The following is a 27,981-nucleotide window of genomic DNA, read 5'->3' as shown; positions in this document are numbered from 1 at the left end:
TGCATGAAAAGTTATTAATTTGTTAACATTCATAAATCAGGAGATACCACATAAAAACATAGATTTCCAGCTTCTCTTGAAAAATAGGTAGATCCTGGCAATAGAGAAGAGTGCTTCTTTTTTTCAGCAACAGTAACAAATTATCTTTATAAATTGATATCCAAAGTATGCAAAGAATAAGTTAGCTGGTTCTCACTCTAAAACTAGGGAAGGAAATGTAAAAGAATCAGGCAGACAGGGACTGGATGTAATCAGAGGCAGAGGATGGAGATGTAGGGCTAAACATCTTCAGAGTTATACTTTGAGGTAACACCTCAGGTTGGGACAGTCTTCCTATTATTCCCTCTCATAGCACTTCTCACTACAGGTATTTAGGAGTCTCTATTTTAGAATACCTATAGGATGCTTGCTTCTATCTTCCTCAAAGAAGATGAGTAATTTTTCTCTTCAAACAGAGCTTATGCCATACTTATCCTTTACCGCTCTTGCCCTTTCTCTACTCTTGATCCTAAAAAATCCAGTTCCCAATCAGCAACACAAAGATCCTGAATATGGCAGAGACATGAGCCCACTCCAGGCCGACACAACACCTGCACGTATATATAGCAGGGTGCAGCCTTCTGGAAACATTTACTGCAAAAACATTTACCATCCACAAGGGAATGGGACAGAAAATAGCTTCGATCTTTATTAAAATATATTACAGGGTATACAGTCCCATTTGCTCAGTGAAACAAGAATAAAAATATCAAAAGAAAAAAATCAAGTTAGAATTAGAATCACCACAACTACTAACATTGTTTCATATAAAAATAACAAGGATTCAGTATTACCATATATACTAGTAAAACTGACCCAATTATCCCCTCTAAGGTCTTTTATGGCTTTTCCCCCTTTTATCTGGGTTCCAGTCAAAGCTTGCCCTTGGCATTTGGATATTTGTCTCTCTGGCCTCTTTTAATTAGGTCCACCCCAACTCCTCCATCTTTGTTTACTCATGTAACCAACTTTTCTTTAAGGAGTCCAGGTCAGCTGGCTCATAGCATGTCCTACATCTTGTACTTCTCTGATTATTTCCTCACAATTAGATTCAGGTTAAACATTATTGGAACAAATAGTCTAAAAGTGATGTGTATTTCTTATTGCATCACATTAGAAGGCATATAATGTCAGACTATCATATTGATGTTAAATTTGATCATTTGGTTAAGGTGTTGACCCTCAGAATGCTTTCTCCCTTTGTGACTAGTAAGTTAATTATTAAGTAATTAATATGAGAATTAATAAGTCAATTTTCTTAGTGTAATAATGGTACTATGGTTAAGTAAGAGTATATCCTTGTTTTTAGGAGATGCAGATATTTAAGAGAAAGTATCAAAAACTCTGAAACTTACTTTCAGATAAAGGAATACATGAACAACTCTATGCCCACAAATTTGATAACCCAGATGAGATGAACCAATTCCTTGAAAGACGCAATTGGCCAAAACTCACACAAGAAGAAATTGACAATGAGAATAGGCCTATACCTACTAAAGAAACTGAATCAGTAATCAGTAACTTCCAAAACAGAAAGCTCCAGGCCCAGATGGGGTCACTGGTGAATTCTACCAAATTTTAAGAAAGAAATTAAGCCAATTCTCTACCATCTCTTTCAGAGGACAGAAGCAAAGGGAGAACTTCCTAACTCATTCTATGAGGCCAGCATTACTTTAATACCAAAACCAGACAAAGAAACAAAACCATTACAAGAAAACTACAGACCAGTATCTCTTATGAACATACACACAAAAATCTTCAGCAAAATATGAGCAAATCAAAAAACAGCAATCTGTAATATGAATTATATACCATGGTTGTGGGCTTAATCCCAGGTATGCAAGTCTGGTTCAACATTTGAAAATCAATTAATGTAATACAGCACAGCAAGGTAAGGAAGAAAAATCATATGATCTTATCAGTAGATGCAGAAAAAGTACATGACAAAATCCAACACCAAAACATGATAAAAACTTTTAGTACACTAGGAATAAAAAGAAATCTCAACCTGATAAAGCATATCTACAAAAACCTATAGATAACATCATACTTATTGGTGAGAAAATAGAAGAGTTTTCATTAAAGTCAGAAACAAGGCAAGGATGTCCCCTCTCACCACTCCTTTTCAACATTGAAAGTCTTAGCTAAAACAAGAAAAGGAAATAAAAGGTGTACAGATAGGGAAGGAGGAAATAACACTGTCTTTGTTCACATATGACATGATTGTTTATGTAGAAAATCTAAAAGAATTGACAAAAAAACTTATGGCAAGGTTGTAGGATAAAAGGTGAATATATGAAAGCCAATCACTCTTCCATAAACCAGCATTAAGCAAGTGTAATTTAAATTAAAACGTATACCATTTACATTAGTACCTTTCGAAATAAAATACACAGGCATAAATCTAACAAAATACACATAAGATCTATATAAGGAAAAGTACAAAACTCTGATAAACAAAATTTAAAAAAAAAACTAAATAAATGGAGACATTCCATTTTCCATAGGAAAACTCAATTTTGTCAAGGTATTAGTTCTTCTCAACTTGATCAACAGTTTCAAGGCAATTCCAATTAAAATCCTGGCAAGTTATTTTGTGGATACTGACAAACTGATCCTAATGTTTATGTGGAGAGGCAAAAGATTCAGAATAGCCAACACAATATTGTAAAAGAAAAAGGTTGGAAGACTGACATTGCCTGACTGAATTACCATAAAACTACAGTAATCACGACAGTGTGGAACTGGCAAAAGACTAGACAAATAGATCGATGGAACCTTGATAGGGAGCCCAGAAATAGATCCACATAAGTACAGTCAACTGATCTTGACAAAGGAGCAAAGGCAGTACAAAGGAGCAAAGACAGCCTTTTCAACAAGTGGTGCTGGAACAACAGGACATCCACAGGCCAAAAGAAAAAAGAATCTAGGTACAGAGCTTACACCTCTCCTAGATACATTCTGTTTCAAGTCAGCAGAATTCTAATATCCCTCCCTTTTGTATATTTTCGCTTAACTTCCATGATCCTGGAGGAGAGAAAAATGATGTCCCAAATCCAGGAGCACACACCTTTGAAAGAGACAATCTTCTGTTAAATAAGGAGAAGTGTCCATTTGTCTAAGAAATTTATTTTCCTTAATTTAATGGTATAATCATCACAACTATAACCACCATAGCCTTGATGGTACAAACATTGCACACACATACACAAAACACACATCCATGAAAAATGGCCTTGAAGAATACACAGCAAATCTTTAAGAATAGGATTTTGTGATGGATAACTTGTTTTTCACTCTGTACACTTGTTTATTGAAGGTATTTACATGACCATGTATTCATGTTTAACATGTATTACTCATTTAATTACATAATACACTGTGACCTTATAATTTCAGAATATTCTTGCTATGTTACACAATTAAAAATCTTAAGAAATATATGGTATCTATACACCAATGTGATTAATTATATACAACAAAGAAAAAAGCTAGACATAGGAAAAAGTTCAGGAGAAAATAAAACAAAATTTACCTCAAATTGCCTCCAAATGACAGAATTATAAATGTTTATTCTATAATGAACTTTCTTTTATAATGGTGTAAATATACACAAAAAATTATTAAAAACTATAATTTCTGAGTTCTGGCCTAAGTTTTAGATCACTGAGTCAAAAGTGGTTTCCCCAAGAGGTGTCACCTAACAGTCTCATTTATTTAAATATAAATAATAACTTCTAAGAATCTATTTTATACTACATGGAAAAGAGATCCCTAATTCATGTCAATCTATTTACTACAGACATATTCAAGTACTTATTTCAGATATAAAATATATTCATAATTTTTATGTATATGTAAGTAAGTAAGCATGTTTATTGCCCAAAGGAAAGAGCCAGGAAAAAGTGGAAGGTGGCAATGTCAGAGAGGAAGGTAACTGATGGTGACAGACAGCTGATAAGGGAAAAAGAATTTCATTGGACTTGTCAACTGGAAACAACTGGAAGAGTGGAGATGTGATGAAAGCAGATAAGGATGAAAAGTACGAAAGGCAGCAGATGACAGCTAACTTTGTGACTCTGGCAGATGAAGTTGCAAAGACAGCTGAAGAACAAAAGGTGGAGGGCTCTGTATATCGGGAGAGGAAGTTGTGGACACTTTCTGCTGGAGATCACGTCTCAGAGCTTCCTTCCAGCTCAGAGATCGAACTTGTTTGATTAAGCATCCCAGCCACTTGGCAAACTATCTGGCATGCAGCAGAAATTCGGAAATGTTTGCTAAACTGAATAATGTCTTCTTCCTTCTAAGCAAGGCAAGATTTTATCAGATGTTTTGTTTTTAGTATTAACAGTTAATAAACTAAGCAATTTTCCTTCTTTCTTTTTTTTAAACAATATAAACGGTAGGCAGATCTTCCTCGTGGACCAAGTGGTTGACTCAGATATCCGGGACCCAGCCGTAAGCTCAGCGCAGGCTCCCAGCCTCCCGCTCCGACTCCAAAGGGGCGAGCACGTCACCCTCGCGCACGGGACCTTTCAGGTTTTGGATGATGGAGCGGCTCGGTACATCCATGAATTCTTCGCGGACCTGCGTGCACTGTCCCTGCAAACCGGTCCTGCCCAGCCAGCACCTTGGTCACCACAGCCGGCTTGATGGGCTGCACACGCTCGTGTTCACGACAGCGCCGCGGTGGCGGGCAGCGGAGAGCTAGTAATTTTCATTCTATTCTCACTCTCAGGGTGGCTTCTTTTTCTCCAATAAATGTGGTCTTTGTACAGGACATTCCCTTTCATGATGTTTTTGTCACCAGTTCTCCCTCAGCGAGTCATAATAAGGTTGCACCTCCCTCCTGTGCCAATACTTCCAAAATCTGCCGTTTGTGTTAATCTTTGCATACAGCTGTGGACCTGAGGCCTGTCACTGGGACGGAGGAGGTTGCTGTTCCTCTCTCTCTCCGCCTTCCGCTTCTCCCTCCCTGCCCTTTCTTTCTCTCATAGTCTTACACACACTGTAACTAGAGATATTCTGTGTGATGGCCCAAACCATGCTTCTAGGACCCCAACAGATTTCCATTTCCAAAATCTTTTGATTATGTGCTTTGAAGTTACAGTTTCTGTGCTCCCTGGAGTGAAAGATTAAAGTCTTGGTCCTATATTGACACTGAGCGAATCAGTATAATTTTATATTTGCTTCTTCATCTATAAAATTAGGAAAAGACCTTTTGACAGACTTCATTCTACCTCAAAGACCTGCTATATGATTAAAAACGAATGAAAAAATATATAAAGTATAACATACTCTTGATAGCTAAATATGAGCTTGAACTAGTATTTAACAATTGGGATGAATTTATGCAAATGTATTTCCTTTTTCTCAGGTAGTTTCCCTAATCATCAACTGCATGAGTTTTCAAGATAGTAAAGAGAATATGTGATTTAAATAATTAAATATGCAAAAGCATCTAGTACAGAACTTTCACAGAATAAGAACTGAATAAATATTAGGTCCTTTTCCTTTGTTTCAACTTCTTTCTATATTCTCATTACCAGCCAATATATTTAATCAATGAAAGAAATGAATACATGGGTCCAAGTCAGGCAAGGCTTTCTAAATTTCTCTCAAACCCATGCCCACACCTCTCTCCTATTAACTTCCTCAGGTTAGATTTTCATCATTTTCTTTCTTGCCTCACTGCACTAGGCATCCAGCTCAATACTGAAAAAGTCATGTTTGGTGCTTGTCTTGTTTCTGATCCTGAAAGGAAAACCTCCAAAATTTCCCTAGTAAGCAAGATGTTTTATGGAGAGTTTTTATGGATAGATACCTTTTTTCAGCTTAAAGTTCTCTGCTAGCTCTAGTTTGCTAAGCAGTCCTAGCATGAGTGAATGCTGAATTTTACCAAATGTTTTTTTCTGTATCTATTGAAATACTATGACTTTTCCTTTATAATCCATTTAAATATACTTAACCTACTAAAACCTATTATTAATGTGATTAATTACTTTGATGGATTTCTCTAATGTTAAATCAATCGTGTATATTCTTAGGATAAGACCAACTAGGTGATGATGTATTTTTTTTAATATATTGTGGAATTTGCTAAAGTTTCGTTCTGGATTTTTATATCCATATTTTTAAGCAGCTTGGCCTGTCATTTTCCTTTCTTGAGCTGTCTTTGGTGGGTTTTGGTATCAAGGATGTGCTAGTCTCAAAAAACAAGTAAGGGGTGTCACTTTTTTTCTGTTCTGTGAGTTTGTATGAGGCTGGAATTATTTATTTATTCTTTTCAATCTTTTTAAGAAATCTCCAGTAAAGCCATCTGAGCTTGGAGTTTTCTCTGTAGAAAGATTTTTGATTATTGATTTCCTTGGTTTAATGCTCACAGGATTGTATGGTTTCTATTACTTCTTGAGTCAGTTTTGGTCAGTTATTTTAGAAACTGATCCATTTTCACAAAATTCTCAGAACTTTTGGTATAAAATTGCTCACAACCTCCTCTTTCTATCTGTTGAATGTCTGTGCCTTCCCCAGTGCTGTCCCCTTCCCATTCCTGGCATAGCTAACTTGCACTGGTGCCTGCGTGCTCTCTCTCCCCCAGCTCCTCCTGATCAGTCTTGCCAGGGGTTTGTCAATTTTATCAGTCTTTTGAAAGAACACGTTTTGGGCTTTGTTAATCCTTTACACTGTAAATTGTTTTTTCATCAAACTCTGCTCTTTATTATTTTGTTTTCCTGCTTTGCGTTTCATTTGCTATAGTACATTTTGCAACTTATTGAAATACAAGTTTAGATTTTCAGCCTTTGGCTCCCCTCCACCAAACTTATGCCTTTAGGTCCAAGAATTTCCCTCAAAGCTTGGTTTTAGTAGCATTATATAAGTTCTGATATGTAGTATTTTCAATACCATTCAGTCCAACCTGTTTTTCAATTTCCATTATGATTTTTTTGACCCAACAATTATTTACAAGTTCATGTCTTAATTTCTAAACAGAAAGGGATTTTCTAGTTATCTTTCTGTTATTGAGTGCTAGCTTAATTCAACTATGGCCAGAGACTTTGTTCTGTATGCTATCAACCCTTGGAAACTTGTTGGGACTTGCTTCCTATGTGGTCTGTGGCTTCCTCTTCATTTACCTAATAAGTCTAACCTCTTTAATGTGATCTGAATGATTACCTACCCACCCAGTGATTATCATTCCCCATTTATATCCTATATGCCAGCCATAGAGACTCCCCACAGCTTTCTACACATGCCATGCTCTTTCACACTGTGTGCCCTTGCCCATAATCTGCCCTTTGTCAGGAACACCCCTACTGCTATTTTCTGTGCCTCCTTATCCTTCTCTGTTCAGCTCAGGTACCCCCTGCACCGTGCAGCCTTTCCAGGCATTCCCCCATCCCTGAACCTCCCCACCTGGTGAAGTGCTGTGGCAGGTGGTATCTCTACCTCCCATCTCTCGGTCTCAATCTATCCTCCATACTGCTGCCAGAGTTCTCTTCCTGAAATGCGAATCCCACCACACTTCTCTCCTGCTTAAAATCCTTGCATTATCGGCTTCCCACTAACAAAGTTCAAACTCAGCATTCTTTACAAGGCTCTCTCCTAGCCCTATTCCAGGTCCCTCCCCCTTTACTCACGCTACTCTCTCTGCCTAAAATGCACTTCTCACCTTATTCATTCATCTTTCAGGTCCAGGCTTGTGAGTCACTTCCTCTCTGAAGGCTTTCCTGTGCCCATCCCCAGCGCAGCTCTTCCGAGTGCAGTTAACCACTCCCTGTCTAACGGTAATAATCAAGGGGAGTGGGAGGGGCAGGAGGATTTCCCTGAATTAATTTCTAATTATGGCATTTGTTGTATTATTAAACATTAATGAAGAGAGACTGAGAGACTTCAATGTTTCCACAGGAGAGTGTGGGCTTTTTAAAAGCTTGGCGAGCGCTATAAGCACAGCTGTACATCCCTCTGTCTTCACATATGTGACCCAGTGCACTTGTTTTTACAAAGTGTATCTTACCTAACCAGACGATAATTTCCTCAAAAGTAGAGACCGTGGCTTAACTTTGATCTTTAGACACTGGTACAGTAACTAGCTTAATAAGTATGATTTAAATGGCTGTGGAATGAACTTTGCTGATGGAATAAAGGAAGACAGTTTAAAATTCTAGGTACTCAAACAGAAATTCCACAGGAAACCTCTGTGAATCTTCCTTCACACAGAAGTCCAGAACACCACATCTCCATCAGGTATTTCTATTAAGTGGAAGAACCTCTCATGGCCTTGCCTCGCGCACCTGACATTAAGGCCCTCTGTGACCTGGCTCTGCCCTCACTCTCCAGTCTTTGGTCTCACTACTCCTTGCCCCCTCCCCCCACCATTCTTCACATCACTCTCAGCAATCGCTGTTGCTTCAGAGGTTCTGCTAATGTTCTACTTAACCAGACCACCTTTCCCCGGTCCCCAGATATCCCAGGCCACCTGTCAGGGTTCCTGACTCAGAGCCTACCTCTTTCTCAAAGCCCTCCTCAATTTCACATCTTCCTTCTCATCTCTGAAACACTTAATCTGGCCCTGTCTTATCTTTTCTGCGACATCAGCTGTCAGTCTGCACACTTCTCAGGCCCTGCTGCCTCTCTTCCTGTGTGCCCCACACTGCCTAGAACAAAGCTGAGCAAGTAACCAGCCGCCACTCAGCAGTACTCTTTCTTGTTGGCTAACAGAAAAAGTTGATATCGCTACCTTGGCTTCTCTCCCTCCAGCTCAAGGGCTGCCTGGGTGGTATTTACACGAGACCCCACAAGGACCTATCAGTGCAACTTGCAGGCACATTTCCTTGTAATCCTCTGTCTCCCACTACCTCCATGCTACCTCTGAGAAGATGCTCCTGCTCAAGCTGGGGGAGAGAGGTGAGCTTGCTTTCACAGCTAGACGACATGCTCAAAGGCTTCCAGTTTTCTTCTCTACTGTGACACACACACACACGCTCACACCTGAAGTTATTTTGCCTCTTTTTTGCCTTTCCAGAGCAGGGAATCCTTAAATTCTCAGCTCTGTTTTAACTCTGTTCCATCCTTTCTCTCTGGTAAAATTTTGCTTTCCTGAGCCTTTTAAAATAAGCCCCAGATGAACAAAACCATGCTATTATGATGATGGCAATTTAAATACGTAACTCTGGGAAATTAAAAACATACAGTTTTGAAGTGTCTTTGATTCACCAGCAGTGACTAAATCCAGCCACCACAAGGATAAGAGCAAGATAATACTGTAGCAGTGAGGGTTACATGTCCATCCTTTTCCACCTGGGTACCCCACTACTCTAGTTTCCAGCTCCCCTCAGTAGGTGGGACCCTGTGAATGGGGTCTGGCCAATGGAATGTGGGTGGCAGAAACACATCACCTCCAAGCTGGCCCCTTGAGACCCTCAGCACATTCTCCACAATCTTGCCTGTTTCTGCTCAGAGGACCCAGTGGAAGATTCCATGGCCCTCAGAGCTGGCAGGGTCACTAGTTTGAAGGAGTCTGTGTCCCTGAATGAATTAGGTAGAACAGAACGCCTTCCCCTAGTGTCACAGATCTGCACTAGATAGTGTGGTGAGAGAAATGAGCCTTCAATGTGCTAAGCCACAGAAATTTGGGGATAGTAAAGGGTCCATTTAGACTAAAATGACTTTATCCTGAATTCTTAAAAGTTAAAAGTAACAATCATTTCTAAGTATTACTCACAAGCAATTCTGTCTAAAGCTGTCTTTCGTTAAACTGCACTAGCCATGTTACTGTTTTCCCTTTAGGGGGCCACAGGCACTGATGAAAGCTGTAGTGTGCCCCTCAGATCCCCCCTCAAGTAATGAAGGACTAGTCCGCTGCTGGGATCACGGTGGGAAGAAAGCCCCCAGTTCTCAGCTCTCTTCAGGAATCGCTGTGGCTGAAGAGAGCTGCCTTGCCCAGGGTCATGCGTGGGCAGGGTGGCCTCATCCAATGACTATCCTAGGAGGAACCAGCCCCCTCCCCCTAGCTCAGAAGGACCATCCCAACTTCACAGTCCCCGTGCGGTAGCCTGAGGCCTTTCTTGGGACTGAATCACAGCCAACTTCTCCCTCTGTACCATCCTGCTGCCTTTTCCTTTCCTTTCCTTCCAGGGGTGTTGCTCCCTAAAGTATTCCACAATAAGATTTTCACATACTACTCTTTATCTCAGAGCCATTTCCCTGGGATCCCAATCTGAGACAGGTGCAGTATCCTTGACGCAATACCATGTCACCCAACACTACCTCTGCCCAGGGCACAAATACCTATATTCCAATCAAAAATAAAAATACACAAAATCACAGTGGGATGGAAGCTGTAAAATTGAGACTCTCCACAAAAATTCAAAATGTTTTACAGTATTAAGAGACTAATTCTTTGCAAGGAAATCAGTAAGAGACCACAAATATTTTGAGGGCCCCTCTAAGAAAAGGAGCTTTTGAAATTGTCCTAATGAAAATATTACCACCTTGCTTGTAATCAAATAAAGAATTAGTAAGTACATAACAAAGAGCCACATAACAAAAATTACTGAGGATCCATTATCCATCTGTATTGTTAGCTGGTCTTACAATTATAGCAGTTACTTCTTCATTGCTTGTCACATAGTGCTAAGAGCTTTAAATGCACTATCTCACTGAATCCTTAACTACTTTTGCAGGTGAGAAAACTCAGGTTCACACAGAGTAAATAAATTACCCAAGGTCACAGGGCTGGGATCAGAGTCAGGTCCAGCTTATTCTGAAGCCTCCAGTCTCTAGGACGTCTTGCATATTCTTGCATATATGTCTTGCATATTCAAGCTCTAAGAGATTAAGGATTATAACTAGTTCACTAAGTAATTTGCACAGGGGAGGGAGGAAGAGCAAAAAGCAGGTATCTGTGATGCCAAAATCTATGTTCTCTCCTGTCATCCCCCTACTGCCTCCATTTATGACACGAAGAAGCCCTGCCTTCTAGGTGCATGCCATCTAGTGAACGAATCAGTGAAAGAACAATTCCATGCACAATTTTGCCAGAAGGAAGATACCCAGTACAAGCCTGTCCTGAGGCAATCATAAGGTTCTTCTGCCCTCTTGTGGCTCAAGGAGACTGCTACATATCAAAGCTCCATTAGAAAGCTAAAACACCATATAAAGGCACTAGGCAGTCAGACACAAAACAGCAGGAGGCAACTGTGATTGGCTCAAAATGGAACAGATTTAGTAACTCAAATATTTGATTATGCCGACCATTGCTTGTAATAAAAAAGCAAATAGTAACAATACTAGAGTTCACAGAAGCACAACCAAAAAAACAGTATTTTGCCATGATAATAAGGAATATGATAACCATCCTTTCAGAACGATAAAAGTTTAAAACATCCTAAGCACACAAAACTCCTGATCCTTGCTTTTCATACTGAACAATGTATTTTAGAACTCTTTTCATATCAGCACATAACAGAGCCTCCTCATTCTTCAGGTGCAGAGCACCCCCACTGGATGAGTGAACTTGGCCCCTACTGGTGAACATTTAAGTTGTTTCCAAACTTCTGCTATTAAAAACAATGATGCTAAAAACGATGCCAAAAACAAATAGGCAAAAAAAATGCTGCAGTGGATAACCGTCTACACAGCCCGTTTTCCAAATGTGCGAGTATACCTGTAGATGAATTCCTGGAACTGGAAATGCTGGGTCAAAGGGCACATGCAAGCCTTAGCCTTTTTAAAACTCCCACCTCTGACTTCCCCTCCTATCTCTCTGGCTGCTCCTTCTCAGGCTTCTTCCCATGGCTTCCTAAGAGTGTATGAAACATTGTTTATTCAGGGTGACTTCATAAGAGGTGACCACCTACCTCCCACCTCTTAGATGTTGGTTCCTCCAGGATTTGGTCCTTTGTTCTCTTTTATCCTGTATCCTCACCTAGCTATCAGCTTTCTTCCCTGAAGGCAGCCAAAGTTATTATTACTGGGTTCTATGCTTTCAGAGTTGTTTTATACATATTTATGCAAATCTATATTAAATATATGTACCTGTGTATATATAAATATGAATATATATGCACAAGACTTTCCCCTTCTTTCTATATAAATACATTCTGTATTTATATATAAATGGTAGGATTTGTAACCCAAATTGAAGCAGTTTTAAGGGGATGCTGCCAAGTGGCAACTTTCACAGGAGAAAACTGTGACCTCAAACATTTTTCAACCTGTAGTTAGTTATCTGCCAGACCTGTGGAGTGAATCCACAGGGGAAGATCAGAAGTACTTTCTCCCACCCTAGGCTACTGTTTCGAAAGGTCTCACAAAGTAGTCACAAATTAATTTAAAGGCTAGAAGAAGGACAGAACACAGAGGCCAGTGAACAAAAGATCAAGAGTCTAAATAAGATCTTCGGCAGCTGTGGTTACTTACCTATAAAAGTTTTTGTTTGACTTTTTTTAATGAAAGTTTTCTAACCACACAAAAGTGCAGAGAAGAATACAATGAGCCCCATCCTATAGATGAAACAAACATTTTGCTACTGGCTTCCTGGTTTGGTTCTCTCCCTTTCATGCCCTCCCTCACCCCTCTTTATTTCTCCTTCTCTCTTTTTTGGCTGCATTATTTTAAAACAAGTCTCTCGATATCATGCTGTTTCATCCTTGAATACTTTGCCTAGACATAATTATAACACACATAGACATTTCCTTACATGACCACAGTATCATCATTTCTAACAAAGTGCATAATTTCTTAATATCATCAAATGCTCAGTCCACATTCGTATTTCCACAATTATCTCAAAAAAATATTTTTATACTTGGCTACTTAGGTTTTGAGGGAACCGTATAGCCAAAGAAATTCCGAGCCCAGTCTGCAATAGCTTGCGATGATTAAATCTTAAAAGAATTCCTAGGCTCCCAAACCCCCACCAACAAGAAACGAACTGCTAAGGCTACACAGCTCCCAGGAAGGGTATCTCTCCTACTGCCCACCTTGATGTGGCCTTGACAGATGGCGGTTAAGGAAGAATCACTCTCTACACTTCAGCTATCGCCCAGTCCTAAGCAACTACTAATCCATCTTCTGTGTCTATAGGTTTGCCTATTTTGGACATCTCATACAATACATGGTCCTTTGTGATTGGCTCCTTTCACTTAGCATATTTTCAAGGTTCATTCATGTTGCCCTCATTCCCTTTTATTGGTGAATAATATTCCATTGTACGAATGTACCATACCTTATTAATCCATTCAGCAGTTGATGGACATTTGGATTGTTTCTACTTTTTGGCTGTTATGAATAATGCTGCTATGGATGTTTGTGTGTGAGTTCTAATGTAGATATGTTTTCATTTCTCTTGAGTTTTATGCCTAGAAGCGGAACTGTTGGGTCAAATAGTAACTAAATGTTTAACTTTTTAAGTAACTGCCAGACTGTCTTCCAAAGTGGCTACAGCACTTTACATTCTCAGCAGCAGTGCAAGAGGGTTCCAATTTCTCCACACTGTCACCAACACTTGTTATTGCCTGTCATTTTGATTATAGCCGTCCTCATGGATGTTAAGCAGTATCTTGTGATTTTGACTTACGTTTCCCTGGTGACTAATGATGATGTACATCTTTTCATCTGCTTACTGTTTAAATCTTCTTTGGAGAAATGGCTATTCAGATATTTTGCCCATTTGAAAAACTGGGTTATCTGTCTCTTTATTACTGAGTTATAGGAGTTGTGCTTTCTGTTTTTCTCCCATCTTTTCCAAAGAGAATAAAAGGGTCCTAATTACGCAGAGTACTGACTTTCGTTTTCTATGGCAGAACTAGTTTTCAACTCATCTAAATCAAACAATGATAGCTTCACACTATTATACAAGCTTTTGAAAGCCAGACAACAACTTCAATGACTACGCTTCTGAAAGTCATCCAATCAGCAATGGTCTTACTCAGGTAACTGTGAACTCACAGCTTAAGGTCAACCACTCCCTAAATACTCTTGCTTCTGAAAGTCCACCAGTCCTTGAACCACTCTTCTGAAGACTCCAGAAAAAACAGTAGTTCTTAAACTTTTAGTATCAGGACACTTTTATACTCTTAAAACTCACTGAGGACTCCTGAGAGTGTTTGTGTATGTGGGTTCATAATTATTAATTTTTAATACATTAGAAAATAAGATATTTTAAAATACTAATTCACTTAAAGTTAATAATAAACCCATTAAATATTATCATACAGAATATAATTTTATGAAAAAAAAACTATTTCCCAAAAAAATTAGTAGGAAAAAAGTAGCATAGTTTTACTTTTTTGCAAATCTCTTTAATTTACAACTTAATAAGGGAAATTTGGATTCTCATCAGTTTCTACATTCAATCTGTTGTGAAATGTTCTGAATGAAATATATGAAAAAAATGTTGGTCTATCATAGTTAGAAGACGGATAAGTATTATAATAACCTTTTCAGGTGAGTATGTGTATTCCTCTTTGATACTACACCAAAACTCAAAAAGTGGTAGTTTCTTAAAGGTTAGTGGCAGCGTTAAAATGGAAGCCGTATCAGTGAACATTTTCATACTTTGTTACATTAAAATTAACTGGTCTATCTTACACCTTGAATGAATCTTTTATCCTTGCATGATTTGATAACATCCTGACAGTGGTCATTTGGACATTATTGGTTCACTGAGTTATGTAGACCTTCCTATGTTTTCATGTTCATTAAACAATATAAAAAAGCACATTTGTCAATATCACTATCAATCTCATCAGAAAAGCATTTAAATATTGAGGTGCCAGTTTCATGGAGACAGATACATTTTTCAGAATTCAAATTTTCACTTGAAATCTCAAGTTTTATCATAGTAAAAAAATAGTTGTTCCCCTTGAAATGACAGGCTCATTTACTTCATTCATTTCTAAGATAAGGACTGCCAAACCCTCAAGCGTGAATAACCACAGTTTGCCTGTCAATCATTTCTCCAAGTGGAAATGGTGTTCCACCAAAGAAGCAGCTATTTCAGCTTGCAGTCCAATCGCACAAGTGCGTTTCCTCAAGATAATGTTAACACTTCACAGTGCAAGTAAGGAAGTATATGGATAATTATGCATATTTCCCACTTCATCTTCATATCTGTTTTTCAGTAAAATGATACCCCAAAGTCAAGATATAATTAAATCTGTTTCATCAAGAACATTCTTAAGTGAAACTGGTTTTGTTTCTTTCTTTGTTTTAATGTACTGTGTGTGGCAGTGAAAAACACAATGACTGCCAGGACAGTTTGGTGCCATTGCTTTGATCTGTGCTCAGGTGTGAACAGCTTCACCCACCATCACTTTACATCATTAGTGCAAATGTCAACACACTGCATAGGGCAACCAATATCTTGTCATTAATATGAAAATACTCTTGACCAAACTTTGAAAGCCATTGCTCTCTGCTTTATTGAGACTAGGTCTTACAAGCATGACTCTCCTTGCTTAAACTACCAACTATTCAATTTTTTGTTTCAGATATTAAGTATTGGCCTTCCTTCAAAATCAGCTTTTTGTTTGACTTTCCTGCCTTCTTTTTTTCTCATTAATTTTTTTCTTTTGTTAGTTTTTAAGTTATGTACTCTTTCTATTCGAGTAGTAGTTGCCTGCATATTTAACTTAAATCTTACCTGCATATTTAACTTAACCTCTAAGTTTACTGATATATTTAACCCTCCTACCAAACATTACAAGAAATATACTTTAACTCTTAACATCTTCTCTCAATTTATATGCTATTACTGACTCATAGTATGGTTCCATCCCTTTGTTTTTTATAATGCTGAATATTGGACAATACTGCCATTTAAAAATACTATATGGCTAATATTGATTTAGATTACCCACATGTTTACCATTCTCTTTTCTTACCATTCCTTCTTGCATCCTCTTCCTGGAATAATTTTCTTTTTTCTGAGGCTTATATTTTGTAAGTGGCTTTATGTATCAGTAGTGAACTTTCTTCAGTGTTTGTTTCATTCTTGAAAAATGATTTCACTGCATATGCAGGTTCTGGGTTGACAGTTATTTTCCTTAAACACAATAAAACAGTCCACTGTCTTCTGGCTTTTATTGCTACTCTTGAGAAGTCACCTGTAAGTCTAACTGTTGTTCTTTTGAAGGTAATCAGTCTTTTTTTCTCTGGCTATTTTAAAAAACGTTATTATTGAGGAATAATTAACATACAATAAACTATCCACATATAAAATGTACAACATAGTGAATTTTGACATGCATCTGCAAAATCATCACAATTAATTAATGAACATATCTATCAAGCCCCAAAGTTACCTCATGCCCCTTTAAATCCACCCATCACCCCACCCCATTCCTATGCTACCCCTGATCTGCTTTTTGTCACTATAAATGAGATTGCCTTTTGTAAGTGGAAGCATATTTTACGTACTCAGTTATGTCTGGCTTCTTTCACTCAGCACAATTATTTTGAGATTCATCCATGTTATTTGTGCATCAATAGTTAATTCTTTTTTTTGTAACTATGGGAGGTAATGAATGCTAACTAAACTTACTATGGTAAGTTTTGCAATATATGCATATATTATATCATCATGCTGTAGACCTGAAATCAGCACAATGTTACATGTCAATTATGTCTTGATAAAAACAGAAAAAATAGTTAATTCCATTTTAAAACTGCATATTATTCCATTGTATAGATATATAACAATTTGTTTATCCATTAACTGTCTTTGAGTTGTTTCTAGTTTGGCAATTTCAGTTTTCTTAGATTTATTGAGGCTTGTTTTGTAGTCTAGCATGTGCTCTATCCTGGAGAAGGTTTCATGTGCACTTGAAAAGAATGTGTATTCTGCTGCTTTTGGGTGGAATACTCTATAAATAGCAATTAAGCCCATTTGGTGTAAAGTGTTATTTAAGGTCTGTGTTTCCTTATTGATCCCTCTGTCTGGATGATCTGTCCATTGATGCACGTGGGGTATTTAAGTCCCTACTGTTATTGTATCACTGCCAATTTCTCCCTTTATGTCTGTTAGTATTTTCTTTATGTATTTAGGTGCTCCTATATGGGGTGCATATATTTTAATGAGTGTAATATCCTCATCTTATATTGCTCCTTTAATCATTATATAGTGTTACCTTTGTCTTCCTTTATGGTCTCTGTTTTAAAGTTTGTTTTGTCTGAAATCAGTATTGCTATTCCTGCTTTCTTGTCATTTCTATTTGCATGAAATATCTTTTTTCATCCTCTCACTTTCAATCCATGTATGTCCTTCACCCTAAAGTGGGTCTCTTGTATGCAACATATTGTAGGTTCTTGTTTTATTATCCAATCTGCCACTCTGTATCTTTTGATGGAGCATTTAGTCCATTGACATTTTACAGTAATTAATTTTTTTTATCTGAAGAAGAAATTTCATTCTAGTTTTTAATACTCCTATGGATCCTATATAAACAACATGATCAAGGCAATACAAACATAAAATACCCTTTTATAAACTGACTTTTCTTCTTGCAAAAGAGTCATTTATAAGCTTTTATTTTGAAATAAATTTAAAGATGATGATTGAGAAGCCAAAAGTATTTCTGGGTAAGGCTGAAGACCCATTTGCTTGTTATCCTTCAACTTTTGTACTATAACTTTGGCAAATTCTTCTCCGTGGATGTCACTGGTATCCAGCTGTCTGAGTTTTGAGGTCCTTGTAGGTTTGGTACTAATGAGCTCATAGTCCCCCTTCATGATCAAATCCCTGGACAGAAGGGCATCTAGCAACTGGTTAAGGCAGGCTTCAGTTATTTGGTTCACAATGTCTTCTCTTTTACTCTGAATCCACTGTTGGTCTATACCAGGCTGAAATCGCTCTGAAGTTCCCTCAGCTGAGAGTGGATTTATTATTGCTAAAGAACATGGGGCAGTCTTGTGATCACAGAATGTTGTCTTTTGAGCCACAGAAATGTTACTGTTCCAACTGTGATTTACTGGACATTGACGCAGCACAGAAAAGTTTTGCATTTTTCTGTTCTCTGTTTTCTTGCTTCTTTGCCTCTATGTTGTTCCTTTTGCCTGGAATGCCCATCCTTTCTAACTATAGGATGTTCAACCTTCAACCAGAAACAATTTCTTCATGATGACAACATGGTATAGTACAGTGACATGAAAATATTTATCAAAAGACCTGACTCTGAGTCTTGGGTTTGCCAGCTACTAACTGTATGATCCAGAAGTACTGATCTTAAGAATTAGGTAAAAAAAAAATCATTTTCTTGAGGAGCTGACAGGAACCCTGAGGCTCCAGGAGAACCACTAGTTCTATGGAGCTGAGAGGATCCACACAATTCCTCCTGCAGACCATGATTTACAGATGTGTTTATAGATAACTCCATTTTCTTCTTGTCACAGAAGTGAACAGTACTTGAAACACTCTGTAACTTTGTTTTCTTTAGTTGAATAACAGCTTCAAGAAAAGTTATCTCTTCAAATGTTCTCAACACTGATTCAAGTTCTATTAAACATTTTAAGAATGATGGTTTTTCTTCTGGATTTTTGTGCCCATCCACTTTCTATTAGAGATCATAAGTGCTCATTGAGGTAAATCAAATGGCAAACTTTCTTCATTAGTGTCAGGTCGATGTCCTTGTGACACGCTATACATAACCTGCAAAGGACTGGTGACTTTTCAAAAGGCTGTTTTCAAATGGCAAACTTTCTTCATTAGTGTCAGGTCGATGTCCTTGTGACACGCTATACATAACCTGCAAAGGACTGGTGACTTTTCAAAAGGCTGTTTTCTGAGTAAGACTTCCCATGTGATAATTGCATAGCTACTTATATCATGCTGATACTCACCCTTGACTTCTGTCCAGGTTCATAGCTTTCAGGTGGCATATACATAACTGCCCCTCCTTCTGGTGCAGATTTACTACTTCGTGATTGTTAGAGGGACACCATGTGCAATTTTGGTGAACCAAAATCTGCCATCTTAACATGAAATTCATTATCCAATAAGATATTTTGAGTCTTCAGGTCATGATAAAGTACAGGAAGATTCATATTGTGCAGATAATTTACACCTAGTGCAATTTCATGCAGAATGCGAAATCTCAATGGTCAAGGAACATCGGGATATTCATTTTTCCCATGTAGGAGTTCACTTAATGATTCATTTGTCATGTATTCAGTAATTATTCCCAAAAATTCAGGCTCATTGCAAATTCCCAAAATTGGAAGAATGTAACTAAATCTAGCTTTGTGTAAAATTTCAGCTTCTCTTTAAGACATCAGTTCTTTCACTGTCGAGCAGCGGGATGTGCACGTGCAGGTGCTTCACAGCCACCTGAACGCACCGGTCTGCGTGCCGGGCCGACGACAGGGTGCCAGAGGCACCGCGGCTCAGGTAGCACAGGTCGGCAAGCCCGTGGTGGGCAGGTGCTGCACACGGCCCCCTCGTTCGTGGTGGCCCGCGGCGCGGGCACTCAGGCCGCCGGTGGTTCCAGTTGTGCCCTCCGCTTCCGCGGCTTCGCCCCTGCACGAGCGGAGTCGGCCAGGCCGTCTAGGCCACCGGACACTAAGTCACGAGGCCGTCCGTTCCCCATGCAGCCTACGCCAAGCCGCTGCTCTTCCGCAGCTGGGGCAGACTCTTCTGGAGACTGGGGTCAACTCTGCGGGTTTCCTCTCCCAGATCCGGCCCTCCCAGGCACCGCCCGCCTGCCGAGCTCCTCCCTCCCCACGCATCTCAGGCGACTTAAGCCGTGGACGCTGAGGCGGGGAAGAGGGCCTGGGGCCTGGGATCTCCGTCTTGTGGCACGGCCCCGGTCTGGGCCACACTCGCGGGGCTCGGAGGTGGGGAAGGAAGCCAAGGGCGCCCAATATGTCTTCTTGCCCCTAACCGCTGGGTTTGGAAGTTCTCTTTTGAGGAAAGTTGCTCTCAGCAGCCTCATACCGAGTCAGAAAACTCTCACTCCGGGGGAGAAATCTCTTCTGGGCAGTGGATCTTTATGATTTCTTCAAATATCTTTTCAATCCTCTTTTCTCTTTCTCCTCCTTCTGGGACCCCTATTTGTTGATTAGCATGCTCTATATTATCCCAGAGGTCCCTTGTGTTGTTTTCACTGGCTTCTCTGTCTGCTGTTCTGTTTAGGTGACTTCCGTTATCCTGTCTTCTAAGTCACCTAGTCTCTCTGAATTATCTAATCTGCTTTTGACTGCCTTTAGCTCAGCTCTTATCTCAGCCACCGATTTTTCTGTTTTTAATCAGCTCCTCTTTATAGTTTTTACTTCCTTTTTATAGTATTCTGCATGTTTATTCAGTCTCATTTTTCAGTGCTTTTACCATCCCCTTTTTGAAGTCATGATCTAGTAGACTATCTGAAGTCTGAATCACTGGCGGTTCTTTCGGGGCATTTCTCTCATTCCTTTAATTGGGAGTGGTTCCTCTGCTTCCTCGCTTTACTTGTATCTCTCTGGCCCTATGGATTATGGAGTATCAGTTATCTACCATGCTCTTGAAGGGCTATTTTTCTGTCTTTTGTTTTAAAGAGGATGTGTTCCCACGTAGACCGTGCACCTCTACTAAGTTTGTAGCGAGGTCTGTTATGAACGGTTGCCACATCTTTCTTCCGTGTGTGTGGCTGTTATCCCTTTGATTGTGGGTGTGGCCTGTGTCGTGGTGACCAGAGCCTGCCCAGGTTGTTGAGTGGGACCTCCTTTCTGTTCTGTGGTTGTCACAGCCTGACAGGGGCCAGGCCTGTTCCCCTTCTGTTGGACTGGAGGCTTCCAGGCCTGTGTCTGAGCTGCAGTGCATGGCAGGGGGTGCTGGAGTACTTCAGGCACTCTTTGTTGATGCTGCCCTTGTCCCCGTGTTGGCCGCAGGAAGGTCAGTGCTCTGCTCTGGCATCCCCCAGGTTCTCTGCCCTCAGAGCTACCAGTGCACATCCGCTGACATCTGGGTCACACACCTGGATCGCGGTGGGCTATTGGGTCAGTGCTGTCCCCAGTGCCATGTCCATGTAAGACACACAGGTCCCCTGAAAACGCTGCACCTGCACTTGCCCCCTCTGTGCGAACTCCACTCGTTGGTCTCAGAGGCGCATGCTCGCAAAGCCCCCAGAGCCCTAGCAATTGTGTAGCTGCGCTACTGGGTCAGTGCTGTCCCCAGCACCACGTCCACGTAAAGTATGCAGGTCCACTGAAAACCGCACCGGCACTCGCCCCTGCTGTGCGAACTCCGCTCCTTGCTTGTTTGTCTTAGAGGCACGGATCCACAAAGGCACCCGTGGAGCAAATCAGTCCCCTCTGCCTGAGGTGGTAAACAAATTTCAGTCCCATCTATGAAGTTGTGCAGGCCCTGGGTACGGATTCAGTTTTCAACCTCACCCCTGCACCAGTGAATATGGTGGCTATGGCTGAGCCCCACCTCTCTTCTCATGAGAACGTGTCAACAATGGTGCCATGGGCCTGTGGAGACAGAGGCTACAGCCCAGCTATACTGCACCCCTCCCCTCAACACACCAGCTGTGTTGCCTTTTTTTATGGGGGACTTGGGCTACTCTGTTCAGTATACATTCCCAGCCACAGCCCACAGCACACTCCAGCCCTCAGAGGCTGCCTCTTGGCAGTCAGCCCCAGCCCTCTGCCCAGCTCGGGCAGCCAGTCTTGGCCCACCCTCACTGGCTCACATCTAGGGCTAGAGATCGCAGGGCCCTCTGTGCCGGCTTCTCTCAGTTCTGTCAGCCAAGCACCTGCCATGCAACCCTCTAAGCCTCAGAGGTCCCCCTCTGTACCCACTGACCTCTTCCTTGGAGAGGGGGCATTCCAACATAAGAGCAATATTCCTCTTTTGCCGCTCCCTCCCCACAGGACAGATTCTCCCACTAATTTCCTTTTTCTTCTTTTTCTCCTTTCTCCTCCCAGATTTTGTGAGGAATTTTTTTTGTCTTTTGAAGTAGGCGATGTTCTGCCAAAGTTCAACAGGTGTTCTGAGTGAATGCGTGGGTCTGTGGATGTCTCTCTTAGTGTATTCGTGGGAGAGGGTGAGCTAAGAGCATCCTTCTACTCTGTCATCTTGGCACTTTCTACCTACATTGATTAATTTTTAAATGGTGAACCAACCTTGAAGTCCTTAGGCATAATGTAATATCCTTATTATACATTGGGTATAATTATATATATATATATATATACACACACACACACACACACACACATTATATAATAATTTTTATATTAAATATATGTATCTCACACTCAATTTCTAACATTTTATTGAAGATTTTTGTATCGATGTCCATGAAGGATAATGATCGCTAATCTTATTTTCTGTAATATATTTGCTATACTCTGGTCAAGATCATGCTGGTCCCATAAAATGGACTGCAAACTATTTCTCCCTCTATTTTCAGAGTTTCTGTAAGACTAGTATTAAACCATTCCTTGAATGTTTACAGAATTCACCAGTGAAACTCTCTGGGCCCAAAGCTTTCTGATTATGAATTCAAGCTCCTTAATAGATACAAAGCTACTCAAGTTTTTCCATTTCTTCTTGAATCAGTTTTGGTAAGCTGTGTTTTCAAAGGAATTTGCCCATTTCACCTAAACTGTCAATTTTATTACCATAAAACTGGCCATAATATTCCCTTATTACCCCTTTACTATGTGTGGGATCTGTAGTAATATTGCCACATCTCTTCCTAAATTATGTTTTCTCTCTTATTTCCTTGATTATTCCTTTTAAAAAATGTATTGTTATAAAATACACATAAAATTTACCATTTTAACCACTTTAAGTGTACAGTTCTGTGACAATTATTCACACTGTTGTGCATTCATTGCTATCATCCATCTCCAGAACTTCTTCATCTTTCCCAACTGAAACTCTGTACCATTAGAAGCTGGCTCCACATCCGCCCCCCACTTCCTCCAGACCCTGGCAACTACCATTCTACTTTCTGTCTCTATGAATTTTGATACTCCAGGAACCTCATGGAATCATACTATATTGGTCCTTTACTGACCGGTTTGTTTAATTTAGCATAATGAATTCAAAGTTCATCCATATAGCATGTGTCAAAATGTCTTTCCTTTTTAAGACAGAATAATATTCCATTGCATGTATACACCACATTTCGTTCTTTACCCACTCATTCACTGATGGACAGGTCAGTTGCTTCTACCTTTTGGCAACTGTGAATAATGCTGTTATGAACACATGTGTACAAATATCTGTTCAAGTCCCTGCTTTTACTCCTTTTGTGTATATACCCAGAAGTATAATCCTGTAGTATATAGATATAGATCATATAGTATAGATCATATAGTAATTTTATTTTTAATTTTTTCAGAAATCATCATACCATTTTCCATGGCAGCTGCACCTATGAATGCACATAGGAATGCATTTTATATTCCCACTAGCAATGCAGCAAGAGTCCCAATTTCTCCACATCCCTGCCCACACTTGTTATTTTCTGTTTTAAAATATTTTAAGCTTTGCAGACCAGATAGCCTCTGTCACAACTATTCAATGATGCCATTAGAGCACAAAAGCAGCAATAGACAATACGTAAATAAACTGACATGGTTGTGACCTGATAAAACTTTATTTACAAAAATAGGCAGCAGGCTGGATTTGGCCTGCAAGCTTTAGTTTGCCTCTACCTGCAATTACTGTCTTATCATTACTGATTTCTTATTTAATTCTATCATAATCATAGAATATATGCTGTAAGATTTCAGTCTTTTAAGATGTATTGAGACGTATTTTATGGCCTAGTATCAGTCTCAATGAACACTCTGTTTACACTTGAAAAGAACATATATTCTGCCATTATTGGATGAAGTGTTCTACAAATGTCAACTAGGCAGAAGTAGTTGATAGTGTTGCTTAGATCTTCTATATCTTTATAGATTTCTTGACTTGTTTTATTAATTACTGAGAGAGGAGTATTAATATATTTGAACATTATTGTGGATTTGCCCTGTCCTCCCTTTAGTCTTATTAGTTTTTGCTTAATGAAGTGTGACACTCTCTTATTAGATACATACATATTAATAGATGTCTCCCTAGTGAACTGCTCCTTTTATCATTATGTAATGACCTTCTCTAATCTCTCGCAAACTCTTTGTCTTGAAGTATAATTTCCTGAAATTAATATAGCTGTGCCAACTTTCTAATCTTACTGTTTATATAAGATATATTTTCCAACCTTTTACTCTGAACCTATTTGCGTCTTTAAATTTAAAATATATCTCTTACATCAGGACATAGATCATGTTTTGTTAACCATTCTGACACTTTGTCTTCAACTGGAGTTTTAACCCATTCACATTTAAATATAATTATTTATACACTAAGGATGGCGTCAACTGTCTTACCATTTGTTTTCCATTTCTCCCTTCTGTTTTTTCTTCTTATATTGCTGTTTTGGGGAGTTAACTGAATATGTTTTTAGCACTCCATTTTATTTCTTCTACTGTATTTCTTAGATACACACCTCTTTTTGTTATTTTCGTTAGCAGTTGTTCTACTTAAGAGTTCTAATAAAGAGTACACATCCTTTACTCGCCAGAGTCTATTCAGAGTCAGTATAATACCTCTTTTCATCTGACATTTCCTACTCCTTACTTCACAAACTTTACTCACTTTACCCTTTACTCACAACATTCCTACTTTCCATTTATTTCCTTTTCACAAATGTAATCTTATAAGCATAAAATTCCACTTACTCACCCCCCACTCCTCGTGCAAGTGTTGTCGTATCTTTCACTTCTACGCGTCTTCTAAATCTCACCTTATAGGGTTACTGTTTTTGCTGTAAGCAATTAGTTGTCTTTTAAGCAAGTTATGAGAAGAAAGGAAAGTCTCTTATATTTGTCCACTATTTACCATTTCTGGGGATCTTCATTTTTTCCTGTAGATCCAAGTTTCCATCTTCTATCACTTCCCACTGGCCTGAAGGATATCCTTTCTTTTGTATTACAATTCCACTAGCAACTAATTCTGCTAACTTTTCTTTATTTGGAAGTGTCTTTATTTCATCCTCATTTTTGAAGGATATTTTCCTCAGATAAAGAATTCTGGAATCACAGGTTTTTGGTATTTTCTTTCAGTCCTTTAAAGATCTTTCATTGTGTTCAGATCCTTACTGTTTATGCTGAAAGGTAAGTGGAATTTCTTACCCCCATATGTAAAGTCCGCTTTCAAGATTTTCACTTTATGTTTAGGTTTCAGAAGTTTGACGATTAATGTATCTAGATTTCCCCCCTCCCCCAATATTTATCCTTCTTAGTTTGCTGAGCTTCTTAGATCTGTAAGTCAATGTTTTCACCAAAATTTTAGGAAGTTTTCAGCCATTATTTCTTCAAAATTTTTTCTGCCCAATTCTCCTATATATTAGAAAATTTTATGTTGTACCACAGATCCCTGAGGCTCTGTTCATTTTCCTTCAATATTTTTTCCTTTCTGTGGTTCCTACTGGATAATTTTTACTCTACTCTTTTCAAGTTCATTACTTCTGTTATATCCTGTCTAGTGTTAGATAAAATAGTCATTTCAATTCCTACACTTTTCAGTTCTAGAATTTGCATTTGGTTTACAGTTTCTATTTATCTGCTGAGATTACTTACTGTTCACTGTATTTCTTTTAATTCTTGAGATTACCCATAATAGCTACTCTGTCTGCTAAGTCCAGTATCTGGGTCCTCTTACCGATAGACTTGGGGTTTTTTTCTTGCGTACGGATCACATTTTCCTGTTTATTTGTGTGTCCAGTAACTTCTTACTGAACACTGGACACTGTGGATGTTATATGTAGAAACTATGAGTACTATTGTCTTCCTCTGGAGAATGTTGATTTGTATTTTGAGAAAGTTCAGTCACTGCCTGACCACTTTCAACCTGTATAGCCATGATGTTATGCTATGTTTCGTACGGATTTGAGGAAAGTCTATGGTATTTTAGACTTCTCTAACTGGAAGGGACCCATCTTCAAAATCTGCTTTGCTGAGGCTTGGTTTGGGCCCCTGTTAGGGTGTGTCTCGAGTAGATCTTCCTCCAGGATGAGATCTTTACTTGTAAGGCATGGCCTTTCTGATATCTCAGCTGGACGCCGGGTGGGGGGGGTGTTCGAGTGTTAATGAGATCTCTCCACTCTGGCAGGGCTGTGATTTCAAGGTCCCCGGCCCTCCATTACCCCCGTTATACTGACCTCTGCTCTCACCCTACAGCAGCTGCTATTTGCATGGCAAAGCCTCAGGTGTTTCTGCCCTGTGTGTGTGTGTGTGTGTGTGTATAACAGCCAAGTCCTCAGCTGTAGGCTCACAGGAAATCCCCCTACAGACTTCTGAGACCCTCATCACTCCCTACTCAGTGATGGCTCACCCCACAGATTTCAACCACTTCAGCTGCCCTAAACTCTGATCCCTGCCTCCTCAGTTTAGTGGAACCACCACAGATTGTTCAGACTCCAGGTCACTGAACAGGAGTGGGAAACTGTCCCCCAAAAGAGAACTAGGCAACTGTGGAAGTCACCTCATCACTCTTCCCTCTCTTAGGGACTGAACTTTTACACTGCCTGTGGTCCACTGCTTGATGGGAGCTGCTTCCTTTATTTTGTCCAGTTCTACAGCTGTTTAAAGAGGGAGGACTAGCCTGATACCAGTTAATGCTATTATCATCAGAAGCAGAGTGCCATCCTAAGCCACAGGACAGAAATGCCAGCCTCCATTTCATTTTTAACATGGAAACCAGTTAATATAATTGTTTATGACTATCAAGCTAAGTTCAAGGTATCCTCCCAATATCAGATCCAAACTCCAACTTACTTGCCAGATGGTATTCTCCATAGCAATCAGATCACTAATGAATATTTTATCATCTCTCTGGTAACGATCTTCTGTAAATATGGGCAAAAACACAAAAGGAATTGCTAACTGATAAATGGAGTAACATGAATTTTTAAAGCTCCCATAACACAGGAAATTAATACTAATCATTTGAAATATCCACTTTAATTTATTATATATAAATAAAAGTCAAAACAAATTAAAATATGTTATGCTTCCATAAAATGGACCATAGAAATAAAGTCTATTGATAAGAGGCAACTACCCGACACTTATACAAGGCACTGACCTAAGTAAAAGCATTAGAGCTGAGAAATTAAGTATAGTATCTCCACTTTGAAGATGAAGAAACTGAGTGCATTCAACTCTTTCTGGCTCCACTGTGTTGGTTTGTTCATTAATTTAAATATATGTACATAATTTTTATCATAGTATATATGTATGTGTGTATATACATGCACATACACACATAAAGTAGGATAATTCTACAGTACTTTTAAAATTAAGACCTTATTTTTTTAGAGCAGTTTTAGGTTCATAGCAAATTGAGGGGAAAGTACCGAGATTTCCCATATACCCCCACCCTCACACATGTATACTCTTCCCCCATTATCAGTATCCCTCATCAGAGTGGTACATTTGTAAAACTGATGAACCTATGTTGACACATTATCACCATCCAAAGTCCGTAGTTTACAGTCTATGCTTCATGTACACACTTTGTGTGTTTGGACAAAAGCATAATGATTATATCCACCCTTATGATAGTCTATACAGATTTACTGCCCTAAAAATTCTCTGTGCCCTGACTATTCATCCCCTCTCCTACCCACAAACCTTGGCTAATCTTTTTATTATCTTTACAGTTTTGCTTTTCCAGAGTGTCACATAGCTGGAATTGGAATCATACAGTATGTAGCCTTTTCAAATTAGCTTCTTTCACTTAGCAATATGCATTTAAGTTTCCTCCATGTCTTTTCATGCCTTGAGAGTCCATTTCTTATTAGCATTTAATAATATTTCATTGTCTGGATGTACTATAATTTAGATATCCATTCCACTTACTGAAGGACATCTTGGTTACTTCCAAGTTTTGGCAATTATGAATAA

The 27,981-nt window shown here is 39.2% G+C and overlaps 2 protein-coding genes and 1 pseudogene across 7 annotated transcripts in view; all 3 read right to left on the bottom strand.

Moving 5' to 3' along the window:
* Positions 1–27,981, bottom strand: part of ST3GAL3 (ST3 beta-galactoside alpha-2,3-sialyltransferase 3) — a 188,323-nt gene that overhangs the window by 127,160 nt on the left and 33,182 nt on the right. The gene's annotated exons all lie outside the window — the stretch shown is intronic.
* Positions 3,025–5,918, bottom strand: LOC116668177 (annotated as a pseudogene).
* LOC102522623 (receptor-interacting serine/threonine-protein kinase 2-like) lies at positions 17,513–18,171 on the bottom strand. Its single transcript, XM_032494072.1, has one exon. It carries the CDS (start codon positions 18,043–18,045, stop codon positions 17,560–17,562), a length of 486 nt encoding a protein of 161 aa, XP_032349963.1. The 5' UTR covers positions 18,046–18,171; the 3' UTR covers positions 17,513–17,559.

This window comes from Camelus ferus, chromosome 13 (assembly GCF_009834535.1).
Source record: "Camelus ferus isolate YT-003-E chromosome 13, BCGSAC_Cfer_1.0, whole genome shotgun sequence".
In the NCBI taxonomy this organism is placed as follows: Eukaryota; Metazoa; Chordata; class Mammalia; order Artiodactyla; family Camelidae; genus Camelus; species Camelus ferus.
This window is presented reverse-complemented; position numbering and strand designations above follow the sequence as displayed.

Excerpts from the sequence above, each read along its gene's own strand:
- LOC102522623 (XM_032494072.1), bottom strand. The coding sequence starts at position 18,045 with ATGCAAAACTTTTCTGTGCTGCGTCAATGTCCAGTAAATCACAGTTGG.